Source organism: Cornus florida, unplaced genomic scaffold, assembly GCF_030987335.1.
Source record: "Cornus florida cultivar Cherokee Brave unplaced genomic scaffold, ASM3098733v1 CherokeeBrave_3.0.0_Hap2_Chr05, whole genome shotgun sequence".
In the NCBI taxonomy this organism is placed as follows: Eukaryota; Viridiplantae; Streptophyta; class Magnoliopsida; order Cornales; family Cornaceae; genus Cornus; species Cornus florida.
The window spans coordinates 108,720,744-108,746,240 of NW_026775575.1; the positions used below are offsets into that span (position 1 = coordinate 108,720,744).

Genomic DNA, 25,497 nt, shown 5'->3' on the forward strand with positions numbered 1-25,497 from the left:
ACAAATATTTGCCTTCGTCCGCAATATTGGGGGTTGGGGTTTTTCCAGAGCAAGGGTTTAACCTTGACTTCAGATTTCCCCCCATCTTTCTCTCTCCTCTCTTTCTCTCTCTTCCTGGGTTCCTCCTTCGGCTCTGCGCCCTACTCAAGACCACCGCTCTAAGACAAACTATAAACACTGTAAAAACAACTGTTATTTACAGTCCCATCAAAAGTCTATCAAAACGGCTTATTATTGTAGAATCAGTAAGATTAGGAGAGTTGTAGAGTCCATGGCAATGGGGGTTTACACCCCAGGCACCCCCTTTAAGTCTTCTTTCCGTTCTTGTGTCTGCCTATCTCAATCACGTGCCCTCTCTTCCTCTGTGGTGTCTTCTTCCTCCAAGAAAGCCCTTCACAGGTTTGGTTTTAATGGCACTCAGACCTAACCTTTTTTTTTTTTTTTTTTTAACGTTGCTTTGTGGTATTTTATACTTTTTGATACGAAGGTTATTCGATTTATAATCCCCACTTGTAATCCACTTATTAAGTTTCATGGATTAGTGGGGTTTTAAAATGTGGCATGTGGGTTAGTTTCTTCTGTATATTTATAATAAATGTGTATTTGCGTAAAAAGTTGGTACTTAATATTTATACGTAAGTTGGTACTTGGTACATTTAGGACATTCAGCTTTGTGTTATCTTCTACTTCATAATCGCCCTTAGATTGCTGGGATAGTAATTGATATAGCCAGGATGATTTCAGGCCCTTGGGGTTCTATAAATTTGCTATAAATTTAAATACTAGCACTGAGTTCTAAAAAACCATTGCTAAGCTATTGTTGTTAAAGAGATTTGTCATCTATTATTGATTTTATATAATAGGAGATAATACTAAACTTGGAACTGAAGCAGGGTGAGTTAGTTAGAAGGATGCTTTTGGGGCATATCATGTGAACGACTTATATATCTAAAAGTGAAAGGTAATTTTTATAAAATAGTTGTTAGACCAATCATGCTTCATGGGACATGATGATAAGCAACCAAGAAACAATAGGTCATAAAATAAGTCTTCGTAAAGTGCAAATATTGAGATGGATGTGTGGTAAGATAATAATGGAAAAAGAGAATTCATTGAAGTAGTTAAAAATAATTTTAAAAAACTAACTATCAGTGGAGAAACAAGTAATTGGGGTAAACTTTTGTTGAGTTTCATATGATCAATTGTTGGACGTTGTCCAAATTTAGTACTTGGGTGTGGGTTCGATTCTCCTCCAACTCTGGAAGTTCCTCACTTACCTGTTACTCGCACTGTGGGGTCGGGGTGGATAGCCGGGGATTTACCTGGTAGCTACAAGTCTAAAGGGTGGGTAGTTGCGGGGGTTCCCACGTCATAAAAAAAAAAAAAAAATTGTTGGACGTTGTGATTATATATTATCTTATTGATGTTGTAGATGCTTGTAATTGGTATTGCCTTCTTTCATATTTAGCTTGCAAAGGAATACCCTTTTTTTTTTTACTTCATCAATTTCTTCTGTTTTTCTTATTCCTTGTTGATTAAAATTTCAGGCCAGAAGTTTTGGCACTCTTGACTGGCAAATGTCCATTTTCCACTCTAACCATGTTTGGTAGATCACTTCATCTTAAACATAGTTCAAGTTATAACACCATGCCATCCGGTGGTTGGGAGCTTAAAGTTGAGCCAAAGGCGAGAAATCCTTCTGCACCACGTGCTTTTATGGTCCCACTTTTGCCAGATACTTCCAAACCCTCAAATGAATCAGTTTGCCAACAAATTAAGCAGGAAGAAAATCAAGTTCCAACACATCGATGCGGCAACAATTTGGATATTGCTTCTGAAACGACACAGCCCAACAGCGTTGGGCAAAGTACTGGTGGAGCTCTATTATGGGCTAAATCATGTGAGGAAATACGGGAAAAGAGAAAGGCATATTTTCTGAATAATGCACAAGGTAAGTGTGAGGATTTGCAAGATGGCAGTTCAAAATCAACTGTGCCTTCTTCTATTAATGTTAGTGGCAACATGTCTAATCATCCAGTGCAGAAGGATTTAAATCCAGAGCTTACATTATTGAAAGATGTCCAGTCCAACAGTTTGTCAATGAAACGTTCAGAGGAAAGGAAAGCAAGGCCAGAAAGGGATGCTGCAGATGCAAAATCTACTGCCATTGCTGATGATGCAGATGAAACATATGTTGAGCCAAGAACTGGTGAAGAGGCCCAAGGTGTTTGCCAGTCCCATCTTCATGGTAAGAATGCACAAGGTAAGGATGAGGGTTTGCAAGGTCGCAGTGATTATGAATGCAGAAGTTCAAAATATAGTGTGCCTGCCTCTATTAATGTTAGTGGCTCCATGTCTAATCATCCAAGGCAAAAGGATTTAAATTCAGCACATACATTATCGAAAGATGACCAGCCCAATGGTTTGTTGTCAGAGAATCTTTCAGAGGAAAGGAAAGAAACAAGTCGAAAACTATTTCCAGCCAGCACCACTGATAGTGCAGATGAAAAATATATTGAGCCAATAACTGATGAAGAAGCCAGAGGTGTTTGCCAGTCCCATCTTCGTGAGAGGCTTGCTCACATATATGATAAGGTTCTTGTAGTTGATAATATCTCTGTAGCGAAGGAAGTTGTTCGGATGCTTACAACTCAATACAGGCATCACGTTTATGCATGTGATACAGAGGCATGTCTTCTACTTAGCTTACATTCTATACAATGTGTCTATTTATGTACTTGTTTATGCAACAAAAAGGCATACAGAATACTTATTTCACATGATTTTATCCATGCATGAGTAAAGTTACATGTGATCCTGAGCTACTTCTGAGCTTATTTCTCTGTTTGCTTATACTTGCAGGTGGCTAAAATAGATGTGAAACAGGAAACACCTATTGATCATGGAGAATTAATTTGCTTCAGTATCTTTTCTGAGCCAGCAGCAAATTTTGGCAATGGGAAGTCTTGTCTCTGGGTAGATGTCCTAGATGGTGGTGGCAGAAGTCTTTTAGCCGAATTTGCTCCATTTTTTGAAGATCCTTCCGTAAAAAAGGTGAAACATTTTCTTAGTGATTTACAGGTGACTTGAAGGTCATCATTCTGTGGTTAAAATTGGTTCAATTGCTGCTTGCCTGCCTTTTCTGTAGGTTTGGCACAACTATAGCTTTGACAGTCATATAGTGCGGAACTATGGGCTTAAAATATCTGGCTTTCATGCTGATACAATGCATATGGCTCGATTATGGGATTCTTCAAGGCGAATACTGGGTGGGTATTCTTTAGAAGCACTTACATGTGACCCTAAGGTCATGTCTGGTGAGGGGTGCCACCTTGATAAAAGTTTGATTGGTAAAGTTTCAATGGTAACCATCTTCGGCAGGAGAAAGGTGAAGAAAGATGGATCTGAGGGCAAAATTATCACTATCCTTCCTGTTGAAGAGCTTCAAAGAGAAGAGCGGATACCATGGATTTGTTATTCTGCCTTGGATTCAATAAGCACATTAGAGCTCTATAAGAGCTTGAAAAGTAAACTAGTTGTTATGAAGTGGCAACTCGAGGGAGTCTGCAAAGGAACAATGTTCGACTTTTACATGAAATATTGGCGCCCATTTGGTGAGCTTTTAGTAGAAATGGAAACTGAGGGGATGCTGGTCGACCGAGCCTATTTCGCAGAGATTGAAAAAGTAGCTAGAGCGGAGCAACAGGTTGCTGTGAATAGGTTTCGCAATTGGGCATCTAAGTATTGTCCCAATGCTAAGTATATGAATGTTGGAAGTGATGCACAGTTGCGCCAGCTCTTTTTTGGCGGCATTACAAACAGGTAAGCAGTTTTAATGTTTTATGCAACAAACTTAACAAGACTGGTGTCTACATTTTCTGTGTTCACCACGTTAATCCTGTTTTGCCATTTTTGCTCTTAGTAAGTCCGTACTTTCTGGTGAACATGTCTTTTACTTTCTGTTTTGTCTTTTCTTTTTTCAGAACTTAACTGGTCTATTCCTCTAAAAAAAAAAAAAGAAGAAAGAAAGAAAGAAAAGAAACCATAGATTGTGAGTGCTTTATGGCACAAAATAGCCAAACATGTTATGTTTTAAGGTCTTTTTTGAAGCATTGATACTTCCATAACGCAGTTGTATTCGTATTGGACATTGATACAACTCAGTTCTAAGGTACATGTATATACTACTGTTTCTATATTTTTAAATATTTATTTAAAATTTTGAACTTTTATCTAATATTTCTTGGATACTCCTAAAACATGTATGATACGTGTTTAACTTTAAGATCATCTCTAGTAATATCATATTATGAAAAGTATAATAAGGATTTTAAATAGTTGTACTTTCTTAGAGAAGAGTTGAGATATAATTAGAAGGTATGTGTCTAATTACATGCAGCATAATTTTTATCTTTTTCATGTGATTTTTTATTTATTATTATTATTATTAATTTTTTTTTTTTTTTTTGGTATTAGGAGCCAGAATTACATGGCAGTTGATGGATTTATAAAAATAGTTGTTTGTGATAATTTTGTAAACGCGATTGTTAGTCATAATATATTCATAAAACACAAATGACTATTATTTTAAAGTTATTCTCAAATCCATTTTTTATACACGTGTGTAGAGATATTGTCGTATCCTCACTCTCTGTGCCTTTTCTAGTTTTCTTTAAGAATATGTTGTATCAGTTATCACTGTGTTTGTATGATGATTGTATGATCATGTACATGTCCTGTATCCAGGTCCATCCTCATAGAAGGTCTTGATTACACTAGCACAAGTAATTCTGTAACATAAAAAACAATAAAGAAAAATGTTTTGCCTTCAGATATAAATGATTACAGCCTCTATTACAGTATGTATAAGCTAGAAACAGAGCCCAAAAAGCAAGGATGAGGGGCACAGTTGCCTAATCAAACTGCACCAAGATCGTACTTCAACGGTGGTCGCAACGGAGGCGGCACCGACATAACCACAACCTTCGCCCCCAAGCTCGAGAAGGATCCGAAGAAGCGCGTGGTCGTCACATGATGTAGAACAGCTTGCTCATGTGTATATGAGCATACATGGTCACCGCAAATCAGGGAGACGGAAACGGTAAGGAGGGAAATAGGAGATATTATTCTCCATTGCAAGATTTAAGGAGATTTGGTGTAGTTGCCAACAATAGAAGATATTATTCTCCATTGCAAGATTTAAGGAGTATTCAGAAAATAAATAAGAAGATTTTGTGTAGTTGCCAAAAATATAAGATATTATTCTCCATTGCAAGATTTAAGTCCATTAAATCTCAGATTTCCCCTTTAATATTATTTCATGCATGCTTTATTTTTATTTTGTCTTTGACTTGCCTTTATAAAGGCAAGAGATGTAAGTCTGCACACATCATTATTATCAATATAATTTTAGTTTCTCTCTTGTGAGTATATTCTTTGTGAATTCAAGGGTTTAACCCTGTTCTTTATCGTTTCCGTTACGTTAGTTGGTATCAGAGCAAGGTTCCAAATCCAAGATTCGCCTTTGTGTTTGCAAGAGACCAAGATTGCATCGATGACAGACTTAATTGTGCGAAGTTTGTGTTGTTGGGGTTTTGGGGGGGAGGGGGGAGAGAGGTTTGTGGAGTGGATTGCTCTGGATGCGATTGGCTTTGTGGGTGGAGTTCTTATCATGTGGGATAATCGTTGGGTTTCTTTGGTGGATTCTCAGGTGGGGTTTTTCTCTGCTTCTTGTGTGTTCTCTTTGTCGGAGGACGAGTTTCGTTGGGTTTTCTCTGGTGTTTATGGCTCTACAGAAGACAGTTTGTGTCATTTATTTTGGGAGGAGTTGGGTGAGGTCCGTAGGCGATGAGAGTTGCCTTGGTGTATTGGTGGGGACTTCAATGTTGTTCGTTCTCCTTTCGAGAGGTCGACGGGGGGAAGATGGACGTTTGACATGGAGTCTTTTTCGGAGTTCATTGATGTGTCGAGGTTGATTGATTTGCCTTTGGTGGGTGGTTCTTTTAGTTGGTCTAGTGGTCGTTCTCCTCCCACTTTCTCTCGTCTTGACAGGTTCCTTGTGTCGAGTGAGTGGGAGGAGAAGTTCTCAGATGTTGTTTAGGCTACCTTGACTCGCCCTTTATCTAATCATGTTTCGTTGATGTTGGATTGTGGTGGATTGCGTAGTAGAACATCCCCTTTCAGATTTGAGAATATGTGGCTTTGGGCTGAGGGTTTTCTGGAGCGTGTTCGATCCTGGTGGGAGGGGTATAGTGTGAGTGGCTCTCTTAGTCATTCTCTTGCATGTAAGTTGCGCTTGTTGAAGATCGATCTTAAAGTTTGGAATAAAGAGGTTTTCGGTAATTTTGTTTGGCGGAAGAATAAGGTTTTTTCAGAGATTGCTGATCTTGATCAGATGGAGGGTCGGGGTTTTTTGTCGGATTCCTTGAGACTTAGGAGGGTGGAGTGTCAGGCGGAGTTTGCTGAGATTACTGTTATGGAAGAAATTTCGTGGAGGTAAAAGTCTAGAGCATTGTGGCTTAAAGAAGGGGATAATAACACAATTTTTTTTCATAGACTTGCCAATTCTCATAGAAGGGGCAATCACATTGGGAGAATCCGTGTGAATGGGGAGGTGTTTTATAAGGAGGAGGAGATTTGCAAGGGTATTGCAGATTACTACTCGATATTGTTCACAGAATCTACTGGTTGGAGACCTTTGCTTGAAGGGCTTTAGTTTGATTCTTTATCGGGTGAGGAGAGCTCTGTTTTGGAGGAGCCGTTTTCAGAAGAGGAAGTTCTTTCCACGCTGAAGAGTTGTAATGGGGATAAAGCCCCAGGTCCAGATGGTTTTTTCATGAGATTTCTCTCGGAGTGCTGGGAGGTGGTTCGTGAGGAGGTGATGGGTACTTTTCATGCTTTCTATGCTCAGGGCTCTTTTGAAAAGAGCTTGAATGCCACGTTTATTGCTCTCATTCCGAAAAAGGAAGGGGCGTTGAATGTTAGGGATTTTCGCCCTATAATCTTGGTGGGGTGTATTTACAAGTTGATTGCTAAAGTCCTGGCCTCTAGGTTGAGGAAAGTCTTGGATGGTGTCATTTCTGACTCTCAGAATGCTTTTGTGGGAGGTCGACAGATCTTAGATTCAGTTCTTATTGCTAGCGAATATGTTGACTCCAAATTGAGTAGTGGGAGTCCAGGTGTTTTGTGCAAGCTGGACATCGAGAAGGCGTACGATCATGTGAGCTGGAGTTTCCACTTCTACTTGATGGAGAGGATGGGTTTTGGGGAGCGTTGGAGGGGATGGATTTTGTATTGTATTTCCTATGCTTGTTTTTCAGTTCTTGTGAATGGTGCTCCGACCGGTTTTTCTCCAGTTCGAGGGGGTTGAGACAAAGGAATTCTCTTTCTCCGTTCTTGTTCCTTTTTGTGATGGAGGCCCTTAGTAGATTGATTAAGAGGGCGGTTGATTTGGGATTTCTAAGAGGCTTTAAGGTGGGCAGGGATGTTGCCAGCCAGTTGGAGATATCCCACTTGATGTTTGCTGATGATATTTTAGTGCTCTGTGATGTTGATGCGGCTCAGATGAGATATTTGAGATGTGTTTTGGTCTGGTTTCAAGTTGTCTCTGGGTTAAAGGTGAATGTTGGTTAGAGTGTTCTTGTGCCGGTTGGGGAGGTCCCTGAGATTGAGAGTTTTGCCCAGATTCTTGGTTGTCGCACTGGCTCCTTTCCTATTTCTTACTTAGGGTTGCCCCTGGGTGCTCCCTTGAGATGTGTGGGGAGTTGGGATCCGGTTGTGGATAGATTCTAAGGGGGGTCGGGTCACTCTGATTAAGAGTACTCTTTCTTGCCTCCCCACTTATTTCATCTCTCTTTCAGATTCCTTCCTCTGTAGCGGAGAGGATTGAGAGGTTGCAGCGCAATTTTCTTTGGGGGGGAGAAAGGGGAGGAGTTTAAGTTTCACTTGGTTTGTTGGGAACAAGTGTGCTATACAATTCGGAGGGGTGGTTTAGGGATTAGGAGATTGTTGCCTTTCAATAAGACTCTCCTTGGGAAATGGCTGTGGAGGTTTGGGGTGGAGAGGCGTTGGCTCTGGAGGAGGGTTATCGTGCATAAATTTGGGGAGAGCAGTGGAGGGTGGAGTTCCCTTGTGGTGTGTGGTCCTAGGGGTGTGGGGGTTTGGACTGCCATTTGGAAGGGGTAGGATGATTTCTGCAAGCATGTTCGGTTTCGTATCAGGGATGGTAGGAGAATCAGATTTTGGGAGGATCTTTGGTGTGGGGAGCTTCCTCTTGCTCTCGCTTTCCCACGTCTCTACAGGATTGCTTCTCATAGACAGGCCATGGTGGTTGACTGTTATCATCTTGATAACGGGAGATTGACTTGGGATGTTCAGTTTAGGAGGCACTTCCAGGATTGGGAGATTGAGGAGGTCACCCGGTTTTTGGAATTGTTGTAAGGTCAGACGATTACAGTTGGGGATCTGGATTGTTAGCTTTGGATTCCTAACCCTCAGGGTTGTTTTGAGGTGAGATCCTTCTTCAAATGTCTTACGGTTGGCGCTGGAGGTTTTTTCCCTTGGAAGTTTATTTGGCGATCCAAGGCTTCCCTTAAGGTGGCCTTCTTTGCTTGGATTTCTGTCTTGGGTAGGATTTTAACTTAGGATAATTTGAGGAGGAGGAATCAGTTGGTGGTTAATGGATGTTATATGTGCTTGCGAGATGAGAAGACCATTGATCACCTTCTTCTTCAGCATGGCTAGGGACTGTTGGGATTTGATGATTGGGCTATTTGGGATCCCTTGGATTATGCCTGGGTCCTTTAGAGGGTTGATTGAGGCTTAGTGAGGATTTTCAGTGGGGCCTCTCATCCGGGACGCTTAGAGGGCTACGCCTCTGTGCATTTGGTGGTGCATTTGGCTTGAGAGAAATATGAGATATTTCGATGGAAAGGAAAAACCTATCTCTATGCTTAAGTTCTCTATTATTTTCACTCTTTTTTGTTGGGTTTCAGGGAGAGATTTTCGTTCTGTAGAGGAGTTGGTTGTTTTTCTGGCCTCTTTGAAGGCTTAAGGCGCTTTTAGCCTTGTTTTGTCTTTGGGTTTCGCTCCCCCTTTGAGCGTTTTCTTTAATAAAATTTACTTATCAAAAAAAAAAAAAAAAAAGATTCGCCTTTGTTTCGATTGCCGGTTCACGAGATGGAAGCAACCCTTCCAGCGACGGTGATCGTGATGGAGTAACTCTTTTGAGGGCTGAGTTTACTGAATTCCAGACTAACGTTAATCGAACCTTACTTGATATGCATGAAACTATGCGTCAAGTATTGGCGAGATTGACAACGGTAGAACTTAACCGCAAAAACAACAGGCTGCCCAATGATATGGACGTCGTGCTGGTAATCGCAACCCAAGCCCACCAATTAGGCAACCAACCTAAGAGGAAAATGTCGGTATTGGTAACAACCGAGCCGTACAGGTGTTTGGAGATAATCGAGGTCGATGGAAAATTGATGATTCTAGGGATTTTCGTATGAAGATTGACCATAGTTCGCCGTATCGGTCGATACGCGACGTACCGCCCGGTTCATTGTTTCCCTAACAATGGTTCGAAAATTGGGGCTTAAAACAGAGAAACATCCCCATCCATACAAAATTGGATGGATTAAGAAAGGCTCGGAAATGCGAGTAACTGAAACCTGCACGGTTCCATTCTCAATTGGGAAAACATATGTAGAGGAGGTGCGTTATGATGTAGTCGACATGGGTGCATGCCATATAATCTTGGGTAGACCATGACAATTTGATGTTGATGCCATTCACCGTAGTAGAGACAATGTGTATATTCTATACAAGAATGGTCAGAAGATTGTTCTGGGTCCGCTGAAAGAAGCCAAATTTCCCAAAGGAAATTAAGTTATTTTGATCAATAATGAGGAATTTTTGGGCGAAGTAACAACAACCCCTAACATCTTTGTCGTGGGAAAGTGGTTGAACAACCCCCTTTTACAGTTCCAGCAATAGTGCAACCATTATTGCAGGAGTTCAGTGAGTTGGTGCCGAAAGACTTGCCTGATAGTCTCCCTCCCACAAGGTACATTCAGCACCACATTGACTTGGTAATGGTGCCCGAGGCGAGCCGCGAGCTTGCCAAATCTACCACATTATCGAATAAGTCCCGACGAGAGTTAGATATTACAAGAGTAAGTGGAAAAGTTGATACAGAAAGGGTTAATTCGAGAGAGCATGAGCCCATGTGTTGTTCCGGCCCTGCTAATACCGAAGAAAGATGACAGCTGGAGAATGTGCGTTGATAGTCGCGCAATTAACAGAATCACTGTCAAGTACAGATTCCATTCCACGGTTGGTTGATATGCTGGATATGTTGTCGGGATCGAAAGTCTTCACTAAAGTGGACCTAAAGAGCGGATACCATCAGATCAGAATCCGCCCTGTGGATGAGTGGAAAACGGCGTTCAAAACAAAGGATGAACTATACGAGTGGTTAGTTATGCCGTTTGGATTATCCAACGCTCCTTGTCTCCAGACGAAAATTTGTAAGAGTGCCCTCCATGGCACCAACCTGCAGTTGAAGAGCGTCAAGCCGGGTGCATCTAGAAGAGACCTGTTAATGACATGGTCACCAATGATGCAAGAAGTAGTAGGTGAATTGCGGTCCTTAAATTTTGGAAGAGTGTTATATTGCAAAATGGAGCTTACTTGCTCGGTCAAGACAACTTTCTTTGGTGCTTGGCTCTTGTTCTTCATCTTTTAAGTGCAAAGATTCTTTCAAGAATTTGGCATACGCCGGAATTTGTCTAATTGCATCCAAGTTTAAAATTGTGAGTTCACTATAAAAAGGATTTTGGGGATTGAGATTGTTGAATAAATAATTAAAGTGACATGTGGGGACCATGGTTATTATATTGAGATTGAAGGTTTGAAAATTTTCCTGATTAATATAACTTGTTATACTTGTTGTAGTTGACTGATTGATGCATTGCTGGGACATTATGATATGAAAACAGGTTTAAATGAGCCCATCTTGAACCGGTTCAAGACCCTTGAACCTGCTCAAGTCCTCCAGTGTGCCATTTTGCCTTGTCAGTTTGACAACTTTGATCACCAGACTTCGGACGGTCATAACTTCTTCGTTCAGAACCCAAATAGGGTTATTATTGAGTCCATTTTCAAGGATTTTGAGTTAGCTTTCCAATGAGACCAACCTAATCCCCAAATTCCATTTATGTTGAGAGTTATGATCGTTTTAGTGAAACAGTGTCAGAATTTCCCTAGTATTTTCATGCGGTTGATGAATCAAGTACTCAAACATTTATTGGTCGATTTGTAGTTGTTTATTTCGACAATATTCTGGTTTATAGTCAAACAGAGGCAGAACACCTTTTGCACTTGAGAGAGGTATTAATAGCTTTGCAGAAGAATAAGTTGTTCATTAATGTGAGGAAGTGTAGCTTTGTGACCCTAAACCTAGTATTCCTAGACTATGTGGTTTGTAATGATGGCATTCGGGTAGATAAGGAGAAGGTGAGGGCCACGAATGTGGGAGAAGTACGCGGTTTCCATGGCTTAGCCACGTTTTACCGAAGGTTCATCAAGAACTTCAGTAGTATTGTGGCTCCCATCGCAGAGTGCATGAAGAAAGGAAAATTCCAATGGGGAGAGGAAGCTGAGATGAGAACCCCAATCTTAGTCCTTCCAGATTTTGAGAAGCTATTCCAGGTGGATTGTGATGCCTCAATAGTGGGAATCGGAGCAGTTCTATCACAAGAAGGAAGGCCAGTAGCGTTTTATGGTGAGAAGTTAAGTGAAGCACGCAAGAAGTGGACTACTTATAGGTTGGAATTCTATGCGGTGGTGCAAGCTTTGCATACATGGGAACATTATCTTATCCGGTGAGAGTTTGTGCCGTTTACAGATCACCAGGCATTGAAGTCCATTAACAATCAAAACAGTGTTAATCGGATGCACGTGCGATAGGCGGCTTATATCCAGCGATTCCCCTTCTCTCTAAAACACAAGTCAGGCCAACAGAATAAAGTTGCAAATGCACTAAGTCGGAGAGCAGCTTTCTTAGTGACTATGAGGGCTGAAATCACAGGGTTCGAGTGCTTGAAGGAGTTATATGAGGCCGAAGAAGATTTTGGCCAAACCTGGGCAGCGTGTAAAACGAGCCAATCCTTTAAAGGGTTGCACATTTCTCTTTAATAAAAATCAGTTGTGTATTCCGCAAAGCTCTTTGCTGGAGCAAGTGGTTCGTGAATTGCATGGAGAGGATTAGGAGAAGACGCGATAGCTGGTGGAAGAATGATATTATTGGCCGCAACTCAAGCGTGACATAGAGAACCATGTACAGCAGTGCTCAATTTGCCAAGCTAACAAAGGCCAATCTTAGAATATTGGCCTTTGCACACCACTGCCTATTCCAGATGCTTCATGGGAGGATTTATCCATGGATTTTGTTCTTGGGTTGCCAAGGATGCAGCGAGGAGTAGACTGTGTTTTTGTGGTGGTCGATCGATTTTCCTAGATGGCCCATTTTATTGCACGCAAGAAGACGAACGATGCACTCCAAATGGCCAATCTGTTCTTTAAAGAGGTGGTTCGTTTACATGGGCTGCCACAGTCCATTACCTCAGATCATGACACCAAGTTCTTGTCTCACTTTTGGTGGACTTTACTGAAGAGATTCGATACCTCTCTTAATTTCAGTAGCACCAGTCACCCCTTACTGATGGCCAAACAGAGGTGGTGAATAGAACCCTTGGCAATCTAATTCGCTGCGTTCCAGGAGAGAAACCAAAACAGTGGGATCTTGCTCTTGCCCAGACAGAATTTGCTTACAAATGCATAGTTAACAGTTTCACTGGAAAATCCCTGTTTGCAGTTGTGTATTGCTGTTCTCCAAGGTTGCTTTGGATTTGGTGTCCTTACCGAAGTTGTCAGGGAACAGTGTTGCTGCAGAGAAAATGGCTTAGCACATTAAGACCATTTAGGAGAGTGTCAAGAAACATCTAGAGGAAACTTACACCAAATACAAGGCTGCAGCTGACAAGAGACGAAGGAAAAGAATATTTGAAGAAGAGGACTTGGTAATGGTGTATCTAAGAAAAAAGAGGTTTCCAGTGGGAACATACAACAAGCTGAAGGCCAAGAAATATGGTCTTATCAGATTCTGAATAAAATCAATGACAACGCCTATGTGATTGATGTACCTGCTGACATGGCCATTTCTTCTACCTTCAACGTGGCTGACATACATGAGTATTATCCGCCAGATTCGGGTAACTCAGGGACAAGTTCTTTTCACGCAAGGGAGACTGATGTAGAACGGCTTATGCGTGTATGAGCATACATGATCACAGCAAATAAGGGGGGCTGAAACAGTAAGGAGGGAAATAGAAATTATTCTCCATTGCAAGATTTAAGGAGATTTGGTGTAGTTGCCAACAATAGATGATATTATTCTCCATTGCAAGATTTAAGGAGGATTCAGAAAATAAATAAGATTTAGTGTAGTTGCCAACAATAGAAGATATTATTCTCCATTGCAAGATTTAAGGAGGAATCTGCTCCATCAAATCTTAGATTTCCCCTTTAATATTATTTCACACATGCTTTATTTTTATTTTGTTTTTGTTTTTGAGTTGCCTATATAAAGGCAAGAGATGTAAGTCTGCAGACATCATTATTATCAATATAATTTTAGTTTCTCTCTTATGAATGTGTTCTTTGTGAATTCAAGGGTTTAATCCTGTTCTTTATCGTTTCCGCTACGTTATCACAGGGATGGGCCTCATCTCTGTCTTCGGCAACGACGCTAACGCTGCGGCCAGAACTGAGGATTTAACGGTGATAACTTTCTTGGTGGTGATGGCGGTAAGGGATTTTGGGGCGGAGAGGGCTAGGGATTTGATGGTGGTGGTGGACCGGTGGTTGTGGTGTGGTGTTTGGGTTCAAAATATACATATACATATACAAATATACATATTTATATATATAAATCTCAAAGTCTCAATTGAGACGTTTGGCTTGCACTAAGTGTTATTTCCAACATACAATGGAAAGATAAAAGGGTAATAATTTTTTTTAGATCAATGAATCTGTAGAAGGTTACCTATTTATGTAAATCTTAATCTTGATGAGATTTGTGTGATCAAAGAGGAATGATGGTGGTCCAGTGCAAGAGAAAAGATAAAAAGAGAGTGGGGATTTCTGATGGAGCAGTTGAGATATTAGAAAGAGAAAGTGGTGAGGTGTAATGATGAGTGATTTAGGACAAGGGAGAAGCCTTAAATTGCTAAGAACTGAAAGAATTCAGAGGCTGAAAGTCCAAAGAACTAGGGTTGAAATTTGGAGGTTCAATAGTAGAAATGTAGAAAAACAGAGAAGTGGCCGGAAATTCAAATAAACAGATTGGTAGAGAGAAATGATTGAAAACAAGGAAAAAAAACCTATTGGAATCACTCCAACAAAGCCTAGGTATCACACGTAGAGAATGCCTCACACCCTCAGAATTTGTGAATCACTCACAACGAAACCACAAAGGATATTTTTATTCATTCATTGACTGAGTAATTAGAATTACATAGTATCCTTTTTATATTACCCTACAATGAAGGTAATAAGTTGACTCTAGCTTAATAAAGTAACAAATAACTTAATTGATGCAATTTACCAAAAACTGCAATTTCACCATAATTGATGCAATTACCAAAATAATGCAATTTGACCAAACCCCCCTAATTATGCAAGACTCCAAGTGGACTCTCCATCGTCTAGCATGTGCCAAATTAAGGTTTGAGCCTTCGAACCCTCCTTGCCACGCCTTTTATATACTTTAAAAGGTTGCTGCCACTGGCCTCTACTAGCTGCCACCTGTTCTCTACCAATGAGGCATAGGGCAAAAACGTCATTTAAAAGTATTGATATTTTGCAATTTAGATTAATAAAATATCAAAGGGCAATCTTGACTTTCATAACTTTTAAAGGGCTGTTTCGATTCAATTTCTGACGGGGTGTCATTGTTCAAAAAAGTTTCAACTTGTATATGGATGGTCATTATGCCAGACCTTAGGGAGTGTCATTGTAATTTACCTACATGTAAATTAATCAATTAATCTTTTGTATTTGTATTTCAGGAAGGACCCTGATAAAAGTCTTCCATTTGAGAGGAACTTTAAAGTTCCCAACATCCACAAAGAGATAGAAGAAGGCAAGAAAACTCCTGCAAAATTTCTCAATATAAAACTACATAGCCTTGGTCCTGAGATACAAACTGAGCTGTACACTGCATCTGGTTGGCCCTCTGTCAGTGGAGATGCTTTGAAGACCCTTGCTGGAAAGGTTTCTGCAGAATTTGATTTTATAGATGAAGCTCATGAGTTGCAATCAGATGAAAATGTTGGAAAGATGGATCAAACGAGCAATGGACTCTCAGAGATAAAGGAAAGAGCTGCCAGTGGGGACAAAGAATCTGCTTATGGAACGGCTTATGCTCCATTTGGAGGGGGACAGAATGGGAAGGAGGCTTGCCATGCAATTGCTGCTTTATGTGAAGTTTGCTCTATAGACTCTCTGATATCCAACTTCATCATCCCTTTGCAGGTTACTATTTTTCCATATTTCACTGGTTACACTTCCTGAATTTCTTACCCCTGAATAAATTTTGGTTCTTGAAATATTACGTATTGATATCTCTATAGGATTGTATTTTTGCACATTACTTTTGGGGAATAATAGCTTTTATTGTTCCAGGTCTCTATTTAAAATATATTGGTATTGTGTAAGGCTTTTATAAACATATTTTACTTCAAAAAATGTTAAAAGAATTGGACTGGACTAGTTTGATTGTACCAATCTTTTTGAAAAAATTGATTGGACCAAGTTGGGGTGGGATTGCCCCCATGTTCTACAGTGCACAACAAAAGCAGCCTATTTTCCTGTGGTGTTCAACCAAATATCATGAGTTGACGATAGTAATGACCAATGGTAACTGTGTAAGCTAGTTGGCTTTTTTGTTGGGTTCAAAAAGTAATTGAATTTATAGAAAGGTCACAAAAGAAAGGAAAACAAAGATTTATAAACTGAAGGGAAGTGGAGATACAAGTATTTGTTGGTCTTCTAATAAGAGAAAAGAACTTTAAATTTAATTCAGAATTTTGAACCTGTTACAAATATAAACCTAATTCAATTAGTTGGAGGAAGTCTCTTTTGAGCTACTTATCAAAAAGAAAAAAAAAAAATATTGGTCATGGCTTTGTGATGATAGTTTTAGAGGCTTACCTTACTAATAAGACAAAAATAGTGATTGGAAATTTAATATACACAAACTAACTGTAGCTGTTGAATTCTTATTTGATTGATTCAGACAATGAATAACAAGATCCCTTATGTTGATTTAAGATAACATCAAATAATGCAAAAACTTTTATATAAAATAGGGAAAATTTTAATTATCTAGAGTAGGTTACTGTTCATCATTTCTTTAAGTCCATTACATAATATCATTTTCGGAAAGCACAATTACAACTAATAACCTTTTGAAATTCCAACCAGAAAGATTTATATTTAAGAGATCCACCTATGGGCCATTGTTTGGCGCAATGTTAAAAGATGGCTTGGGTTTGAGTTTGAGAGCTACAGATCACGACTTGTTATCATCTCATTATCATATTTGTCTTTACAATCAAATCCCTTTACTTGTCCTGTTGTCCGTATTCTATGATAATGAAACACAGTATATTTTTTGAATTTTCCCTCAATGCATATGTTATTGCACAAAAGTTAGTGCCTAATATTTTTTTTTTTTTGAAAAAAAATCTTTTTGGAGGTGCAATGCTTGTTTCATCATTCACCCATATTTAGAGAAACTTATACATATTTGTGACTTGTGGATTCATATATATGTTGTGGGCAATATGTTGTACAATCTCTTCTCGGGGGAGGTGAGGGGAGAGGTTTAAGCCTCGTAGTGGGCAATTTGTTGTAGTGGCAATTTTTTTAAATGTGTGAGTACTTTACCTAACCAAAAAATATTTCTGGATAAATTTACCTTATACTAGATTGACTGTTTGATAGAAAAAGACTTTTGGTTTGTCGTTGGGTTCAATTCTAATATATGTTTCAATATTTAAAATATCTTCTAGAGTCCTAGATATATTTTCTCATTCTGATTGTGTAATTATGTGAGTATGGTTTTTCTTTTTTATGTGAGTTACTATTTGTTTAAAAGGTATCTCTATTATAACCACTCCTTTTTTTGTCCCCCCAAGTAAATAAATGAAGATTGATTGGTGTAAAAAAAAACTTATTATAATCATCCAGCTATGAGTATTGGATTTTGATGGTTTTAAGGCTAAATTAGGATCTCTTATTGGTATTGGATGTGTGTCTCTTAACTCTTTCCCTTTTACCTGATTCATCAATCCAAACCCTCTCCCCCAGGGTGAAGGTTTTATGATTTTCAAGCTTAGCATATAATGTGTCATCAGACTCATGAAATATGACTCTCATGCAGTGATGTGTATGTATGTTTTGATGGAAAGTAAACTTGTTAGTTGAAATAATTACAAGTGAGATTTGACTAGGACTGATCCAACCTACATGTGTACATGCTAGAAGTCTCTTCCTCTTCCCAGGGGATGTCTCCTATGCTCCGTTCACTAGGAAAGAAAAAAATTGGATGGAAGGGAGAGAAGAAGGGATGGATAAGACGTCCCTAGGGAAGAGATTGTGTCTTTCCTTCTTTTTGCTTGGTTGGATGGAAGAGAAGAGAATAAGCTCACAATTTATTATGTTCGTTATGAGAGAAGGAAAAAGTTTTAAATTGTTTTACCATTATGTTCAGTAATATCTATAATATTGTAATTCAAAGAGGAGAGTACTATAATTTAACTCGCGTAATTTAGGATAGTATTTAATTTAAAACTTCTATAATAGTCCACTTTTCATCCCCCCTCTCTTCCGCCGATTTTTGGATGGATGAAAATTTGTAAAGAAGGATGACACATCCCTCCTATTATCCTTTCTTTCCTTGTATCATCTCTACCGAACAAAGGAAGTCTCTTCCTTCTTTCCTATTTTCTTTCCACACCTCTTCCTTCCTACCAAACAAAGCACTAATGTTTTCTCTGTTTACAGCTGTAATTGTTCTTTTCTTTTACTACTTTTACCCTCGAGTTTATCAGATAGTTTATGATTATATTTGTTTCTTTCTACCACAGGGCAGTCATATATCAGCTAATAATTGTTCTTTTATTTTACTACTTTTACCCTCGAGTTTATCATATAGTTTATGATTATATTTGTTTCTTTCTACCGCAGGGCAGTCATATATCAGGCAAGAACGGGCGTGTCCATTGTTCACTGAATATCAACACAGAAACTGGGCGCTTGTCAGCTAGGAGACCAAATTTGCAGGTAAATGATTTTCTTTTATTACTAATATTAAACATGATATGACCTCAATATTCATCCTACATTGTTTTATTCATTAACATGCTGTACAGAGGTTGCAAATATGATAAAATAAATGGTTATTGTGTGGTTATAATGTTTTTTTGATAAATGAGAGACTATAATGTTCTTTTTCCTTTTTGTGTGTGTGCACATTTTTTTTTTTCATTTTTTCAACCTTTTCTTTTTTCCCTTATTCAATGGTAATCAATATGCCAAGGATAGCCTGTAATGTAATACAGAGCTACTAAGAACAAGCAAGGTAAGTCAAGTTCACCGAGGCAATGGCTCAGGTATCAGATGTCTTATGTTTGACTCTCCCAGACTTGCTGGTGCACGCGGTGTCCAGGGATTGTTTGTGTCTATAAAGATTAGTGTTGACTCAAAATGGATGATCAGATGGCATTGAGAACATCTTGCATAACCCCCCAAATATATATAACATAGCGCTTTGTAGAGTTGCTAGTGTGAAATGCTAGGAAAGTATGTTGTTCTGAGTTCTTCAGTTACATGCTGCTTTATCTGGAATTATCCTGCTGGAATCTACATTCCAGCTTTTCCATGCCAAAGATGAGCAAAATATTCACGTGGTCCTTGGTACTGGTACACTCGAGAGTCAGACTGTTGTTTATGACTTAGTAGACTTACAGATGCCATACTTGGATGCTCACCAAGGGAGACGAAGTTATGGAATATATATACACACACCCATATTTTTTAAATACACTCCACTGTGGCCTCTACAAATGTTTAGGGAGGTTAATGTTATCGTTTTATGTACATCAGAATCAGCCTGCATTAGAGAAAGACCGTTATAAGATTCGCCAGGCATTTATTGCTGCACCTGGGAACTCCCTTATTGTTGCTGATTATGGACAAGTAAGGGACTAAAACAAATTTTCTATTCATAATGATTTTATAAACCTAATCATCTCCTTATGATTTTGTATTTTTGTCATAATTAGCTGGAACTTAGGATTCTTGCACATCTTGCCGACTGCAAGAGTATGTTGCATGCCTTCAAAGCTGGTGGAGATTTTCATTCAAGGACTGCAATGAATATGTATCCACACATTCGTGAAGCCATTGAACAGAAGCGTGTGCTTCTTGAGTGGTATCCTCAACCTGGTGAAGATAAACCTCCTGTTCCTCTCTTAAAGGTAAATAGTGAAATCTTTCTCTTATATATTAGTGGCATTTATGTTTCAAGAAATTGCAATCATATGATATCAACACTTGGATATTTTTGGCTTTCGCTTCATCTTTTAACTTTTTTTGGTGGTTCAAATATTTTTTTTTTTGGCTCGGGGGGAGTATGGTGGTGGAGGTGACTTGTGAGATGTAAAGACTTGCAATTAGTAGGATGAAATTTCTTCCATCCACAATTGTATGAAGTGTGCCAATAGTAGCGTAATGTCAGGGGTCGGGCGCTTGTGATCGGACCCAAAAGCTTAAGCTATTAGCCTATTAGGTTGCCCAAGACCCTCCCCATCCGGATTTGATGTGGGACAAAATCAATGACATTCTCTCCCACCCAAACCTGCAACGCCCTCATTGCAGTTGGTCTACCCTGTCTACCCATCCACCCCAACGGCGGGGCACCTGGTAACGACCCGGACACCTCTGTGTGGGCGCTTGGTGTGACACCAGATTAAGGATTGGGCTTGCTTTGATACCATTTGTCACGGGCCGGGCACTTGCGATCCGACCCAAAAGCTTACGCTATTAGGTGGTGCTAACACCCGCCCTTATATGCCCAAGACCCTCCCCATCTAGATCCAATGTGGGACAAGAATCCATGTCATGAAACATGACAAGGCAAGCAGATTGGTATTGGCATTTCGCAATTTGATTAGGAGGGCTTTTTGCCAAGTTGGAGAGGGACAGGGTTGGCTCTCTAGCATTATGTCGAGTATGAGAAAGCTGGATTTTTATCCCTTTCCTGATCCGCCTACTTGGAACTATTTAAACACTACCTTCCCTGGGGATTCTTGCTCTGGAAAAGAAGGTTCCAATGAATATGAGGAAAACAACACGTTATGGCCATGACCAGCTAAACATCACTGTCATCTCACAAATCAAGTTGCTTGCGCTTTGGTAGATTGTGAGTGGGTCTGTCATCCTCATTCTAGAATCAATAGCCAGGACCAAACTAGGGCAATAAATATATCTTAGTAGATCGATGAAAATGCACCGCGTACTGCAAGACATGGTTCCTTGCGGATAAAAGAAGTTTCAATTTCAAGTAGAAAAAATTTCATTGCTCTTGCGTTATGATATTACTCTGTTACATTAAAACTGCCTCCAGAAAAAAATTAAATACAGGCTGCATTATGGCTATTGCCTTTGAGAGGAGAAAATTCTGGGTCCTTGGGATTCTTCGATGATATAATGGGCCATTGGAATTTTTCAATGATGTTATGTGCCATGCATGAACCTTCTGAAATGAAAAGAAGTGCAGGTCTCTATTGATAGCAATTCCTTGCACAGAGATCTGCTATATATATTTCATTGAAATGAATAAATAACTGAATAGTTTTAGGAATTTTCCTTTATTGCGAGAAACTCAAAACAGATTGCCTTTTTCTTTTAAATGTTACCCTTGTCTATCAATGCAATGATGATCACATTTCTTCTTCTTGGTTTATTGATATGAAAGAGATTGACATTTTTTTTTTTCAGGATGCTTTTGCTTCTGAAAGAAGGAAAGCAAAGATGCTCAACTTTTCAATTGCATACGGAAAAACTCCAGTGGGGCTTGCCCGCGATTGGAAGGTACCCTTTGCATTATAAAACCTGAAACAATGAGTAACTCCTGTTGTTTCAACTGAAATAATCTTAATACATTGACGTATGGTGATTACCATTTTTATTCTCAGGTTTCTGAGAAGGAAGCAAAGCAAACAGTTGATCTCTGGTACAGTGAAAGACAAGAAGTGCTGCAGTGGCAGAAAAAACGTAAATGGGAAGCCAAATATCAGAAATGTGTTCATACATTACTAGGACGAGCCCGCCGGTTCCCTTCAATGGATAATGCAACTTCCTCTCAAAGAGGTCACATTGAACGAGCTGCCATCAATACTCCAGTACAGGTTCTCTTTTCCCAATGCCCTCTCTCTCTCACACACATTCTTCCTCATTTGAAGTTCTGATTAGACAATTGCAACAGGGTAGTGCTGCTGATGTTGCCATGTGTGCCATGTTAGAGATCTCAAAAAATGAGCGTTTGAAGGAAATTGGATGGAGGCTGCTTTTACAGGTTAAGTTTATTCCCCCCCCCCCTCTCCTCCATATGGAAGTGCTACGGGCACATAGAGATGTGCAAATCGCCTTGCCTCATATAGGAACGAACCTCCTATGAGTGGATAAAAAGAAACGGTTAAAAAAGGATTATCTGCAGATGCTATCATATCTGACAATCACCTTGCTTCAAGTTATAAATTACATGATGGTACTAATAACCGCAATCTAAGAAATATGGACATGGACACACCATGATATGGATACGGTGTGGCAAATCCAAAAATATGAGAATATGATATTTTGTTTATAAAAGATTTGTTATATATGCAAATATTGTTTCATACTAGATAGATTTTTTTATATGTATGTAACATGAAATTGTAGTAGTACTCACCGGAGATAAAATGATAAACAACAGATAGTATAGTTATGTGCAAAAGAAATCCACCAACTTCAAATTGGAAAAATAGGATACATGTAGTCAACCTCAAGTTGGGCGAAGGCCTTTTTTTATTTTGGGTGGTGGTTGATTGTTACGTGCAACTATAATCAAAACCACCTGATAAAGAAAAATATGACCATGTCTCAAGGACACGGAATATTTCTGTACACGTGTGTTTGTGTGTGTATTTAGATGTTTACCTATTGTTTAATGACTTGCGTTTTACTCCCAATTTCCTGTGCCTGCTCCTTTAGAAAGATTTTTATTTATTTTTTGTATTTTAATATGGTCATTTTATATGATTCTTATATGAACTTCTTTATATATACACTTATGCTTGGAGAAGTTGCCGTGTTAGACATGTGATTGACATGGAGTGTGATGAGATTGTTCGAAAGAGCTTGCTCCTTCCTGCCTGCATTGTCTTCGTCTTCACTTCATCCCATCTACTATTTCAATTGGCAATAAATAATCTTCACATGTTATTTTAGTCCACAATATAGCCACGTCTTCCAATAAAGCAGCTTACCTTTCAAACCCATCCATGTTATTGTTGAGAATTGCCCTTAATCCAGAAGTTTCTTTCTTCTCACTGTTGGGTTCAATACAATTTTTTTTGTAGAATTCCAATCTTATCTTCCAATCCTATATGTTCACTATATAACCATATTTTATCCAGTTATAATCTTTCCTCCCTCCATTTTGATATCTTTTTTAAGTTGACTTTTAGTTTATGAAAATGCTGTTTCTCAGTTACCCAGTTTTATGCTTCTAAAACATAGCTGCTTTCTATGTGGAAGTGCAGTCGAGTTAACACTGCAGAGGCAAATCATCGTTTGCTGTAGAGAGGATGAAGGAAAGAGGGGAACAAAGGAACCTGAAATCCTCTCTTTCCAACTACATTTGTACCGACTGGTGTCCTTATTAATGATTTTGCCTCCACTTGTGTATTTTTACTTATAATATAAAATAGCATATATTATCCTGCCTGACTTGATTATTTCCGAGTTTTTGTTCAAAAATCTATTTTGCAACGTGCTCTCTTTAGATGTCATTGTCTAAAAATGATGTAAAGATAACATGCGCCAACTATTTATGAACGTTGAATCAGACCATAGTGAAGGACTTTATAACATAGGCATACTGTGCACGCTTATCGCATTTGTTGATGGCAGCAGTAGAAACAATTTTGAGTGGTTCTGCTTTTATCTGTGATGCCTAATTTTGTTCCGATATTCAGCGTTCATATCTTATTTGTATTTACTTGAGCACTGACTTGCTAGCCAAAATAGCTTTAATTGAAAAAATAATGAATAATTTGGGGAACAGGTTCACGATGAAGTAATCCTAGAAGGACCAGAAGAGTCAGCCGACATCGCCAAGGCCATAGTTGTCGAGTGCATGTCCAAACCCTTTGACGGCAAGAACATTCTTAAAGTTGACCTCTCTGTTGATGCCAAATGTGCTCAAAACTGGTATTCTGGCAAGTAGGTTGTGGGTTCTGTCTGCCAAAACAGGTGCAGATTTGTTTGAACCCCTGCTCCCCTCCCATGGGCATGTGATTTGCAGCAGCTCAAGGATGGAGTCTTGTGATACCACCGTGTTGATTTGTCTATGCCAATACGGTGGGTTAACCAAAGTCTTGGGAAGTACTTGTGTTGGGGGAATTGGTTCATATTGAAACGCAAAGAATTCGTCGAAGATGACGCTGACTTGGACTTCTCCAGTGTATGCCATTGTTACATTAATGCTTTGGGCTCAGGGACTAGGGAAGTAGGGTATTGGGTTGCAGCTTTAATGCAGTTATGTAATTCTGCTGGAACAATGAGAGCCTGCAAATGATTTATCCATTGTATAAAATCTTACATTTTGATGGCACTCCTGTCTAGTTCCTGTAATACTATATTCATATTTCTGTTGCACGGTATTAAAGCTCAATTTTGATGGTAGTATCATTCTTCAAATGGGCTACATCGTTATGACAATTCCGATTAGCAAAAACCATGCCAAGGGGCCATGAACCATGCCATAATCAATTTCATTTGAAAATATATATATATACATATAGGGTAAAGTGCACTAAACCCTCCTGAATTATTGGGGTATGTGCAAGAAATCCCCCTGAACTATACAAGTTGCAAAAATCCTCCCTGAACTATTGAGGTATGTGCAAGAAACCCTCCTGAATTATATATTTTTTTACAGTTTATCCTATCTGCGCGAATTGATTGACTGAAAGGGATGATGAAGCCGAGGAATTTGTTGCTGGGATCGGTGGGTCTCCTATCATAGCTCCATCATAGCCGTTGCACCAACCGCTAGATCCGTCGGTCATATATATCGCACTTCTCTGCACCGTTGCGTCAGCCCATCGCTGTCACTGCCTTGCCCTTTATTCAGCTCACCTTGCTCGCCGGTCCATTCCATCGTCCATTCCAAGCTCGCTGGCCCATTCCGCCATCTTCATAACCGAGCACACCGCCATCCGTGTTTCGAGCACACAACCGTCCACAGTTCACCTCCGAGCCCCCTTGAGCTCACCGCCGCTTCCATAGTTCACGGCCGAGTCAACCGAGCTCTCATCACAGCCGAGTCCTCCGTGCACAAGCCGCCATCATCCGAGACCGAGCCATTCCGCCAACCTCGGTTTTCTTTGGTCTTTTCTCTCTCTCCCTCTAGCTCTCTGTTTTGGGTTGTGTTGGGTGAAAAACATCTTTTAGCAGAAAAAAAATGTAAGAAGTGTATAAGTTAAAACGACGCAGTGTGTTATAAGGACAAACTGGTCTTTCAAAATTTTCGGTGCCGGAAGCTGATGTCATTGGGGTAAATTGCAACAAAATCATAGTTCAGGGGGGTAAATTGCAACAAAATCATAGTTCAGGGGGATTTTTTGTAGTTTAGGGGGATTTCTTGCAAATGACAAATAGTTCAAGGAGGTAAATTGCAACAAAATCATAATTCAGGGGGATTTTTTGTAGTTAAGGGGGTTTTCTTGTAAATGACCAATGGTTCAAGGGGGTTTAATGCACTTTACCCATATATATATATATAACCTGTATCTAGTTCGTATATCTAATTTGTATTTTAGTCCATCAATATAAGAAAGTGTGGTAATCAACTTAATTGTTGCTAGAAAATGGTTGTTCCCTACTTAATTAACTTAGATGCGTGAATACAAGTACATCCGAACCACCGGAGCAAAGAGTTACACAAACTACACTGGTCTTCATGTCCAAGAAGCAAATGACAATCCAAGCCTCGGGCAATGGGGAACTATTATATTTTGGCAGACACAAAACCCATATATGTATATATAGGTTCATATATACACACACATACACCATGCAATTCGAGCTAGACGA

At 39.4% G+C, this 25,497-nt stretch overlaps 1 protein-coding gene across 1 annotated transcript; it reads left to right on the forward strand.

Annotated features, from left to right (window-relative positions):
- Positions 1 to 24,084, forward strand: LOC132308439 (DNA polymerase I A, chloroplastic/mitochondrial-like). The gene is made up of 12 exons (XM_059806523.1): positions 1 to 399; positions 1,548 to 2,688; positions 2,863 to 3,054; positions 3,149 to 3,822; positions 15,135 to 15,600; positions 18,319 to 18,414; positions 19,237 to 19,329; positions 19,416 to 19,610; positions 21,133 to 21,225; positions 21,330 to 21,542; positions 21,620 to 21,709; positions 23,465 to 24,084. The coding sequence occupies exons 1-12, from the start codon at positions 272 to 274 to the stop codon at positions 23,624 to 23,626; spliced, it is 3,543 nt and encodes a 1,180-aa protein (XP_059662506.1). The 5' UTR covers positions 1 to 271; the 3' UTR covers positions 23,627 to 24,084.
- The last annotated feature ends 1,413 nt before the right edge of the window (positions 24,085 to 25,497 follow it).

Coding starts and splice junctions, on each gene's coding strand:
- LOC132308439 (XM_059806523.1), top strand. CDS start 272: ATGGCAATGGGGGTTTACACCCCAGGCACCCCCTTTAAGTCTTCTTTC. Junction 18,415..19,236: donor CTAGGAGACCAAATTTGCAG/GTAAATGATTTT, acceptor TATGTACATCAG/AATCAGCCTGCATTAGAGAA. Junction 21,226..21,329: donor GGCTTGCCCGCGATTGGAAG/GTACCCTTTGCA, acceptor TTTTATTCTCAG/GTTTCTGAGAAGGAAGCAAA.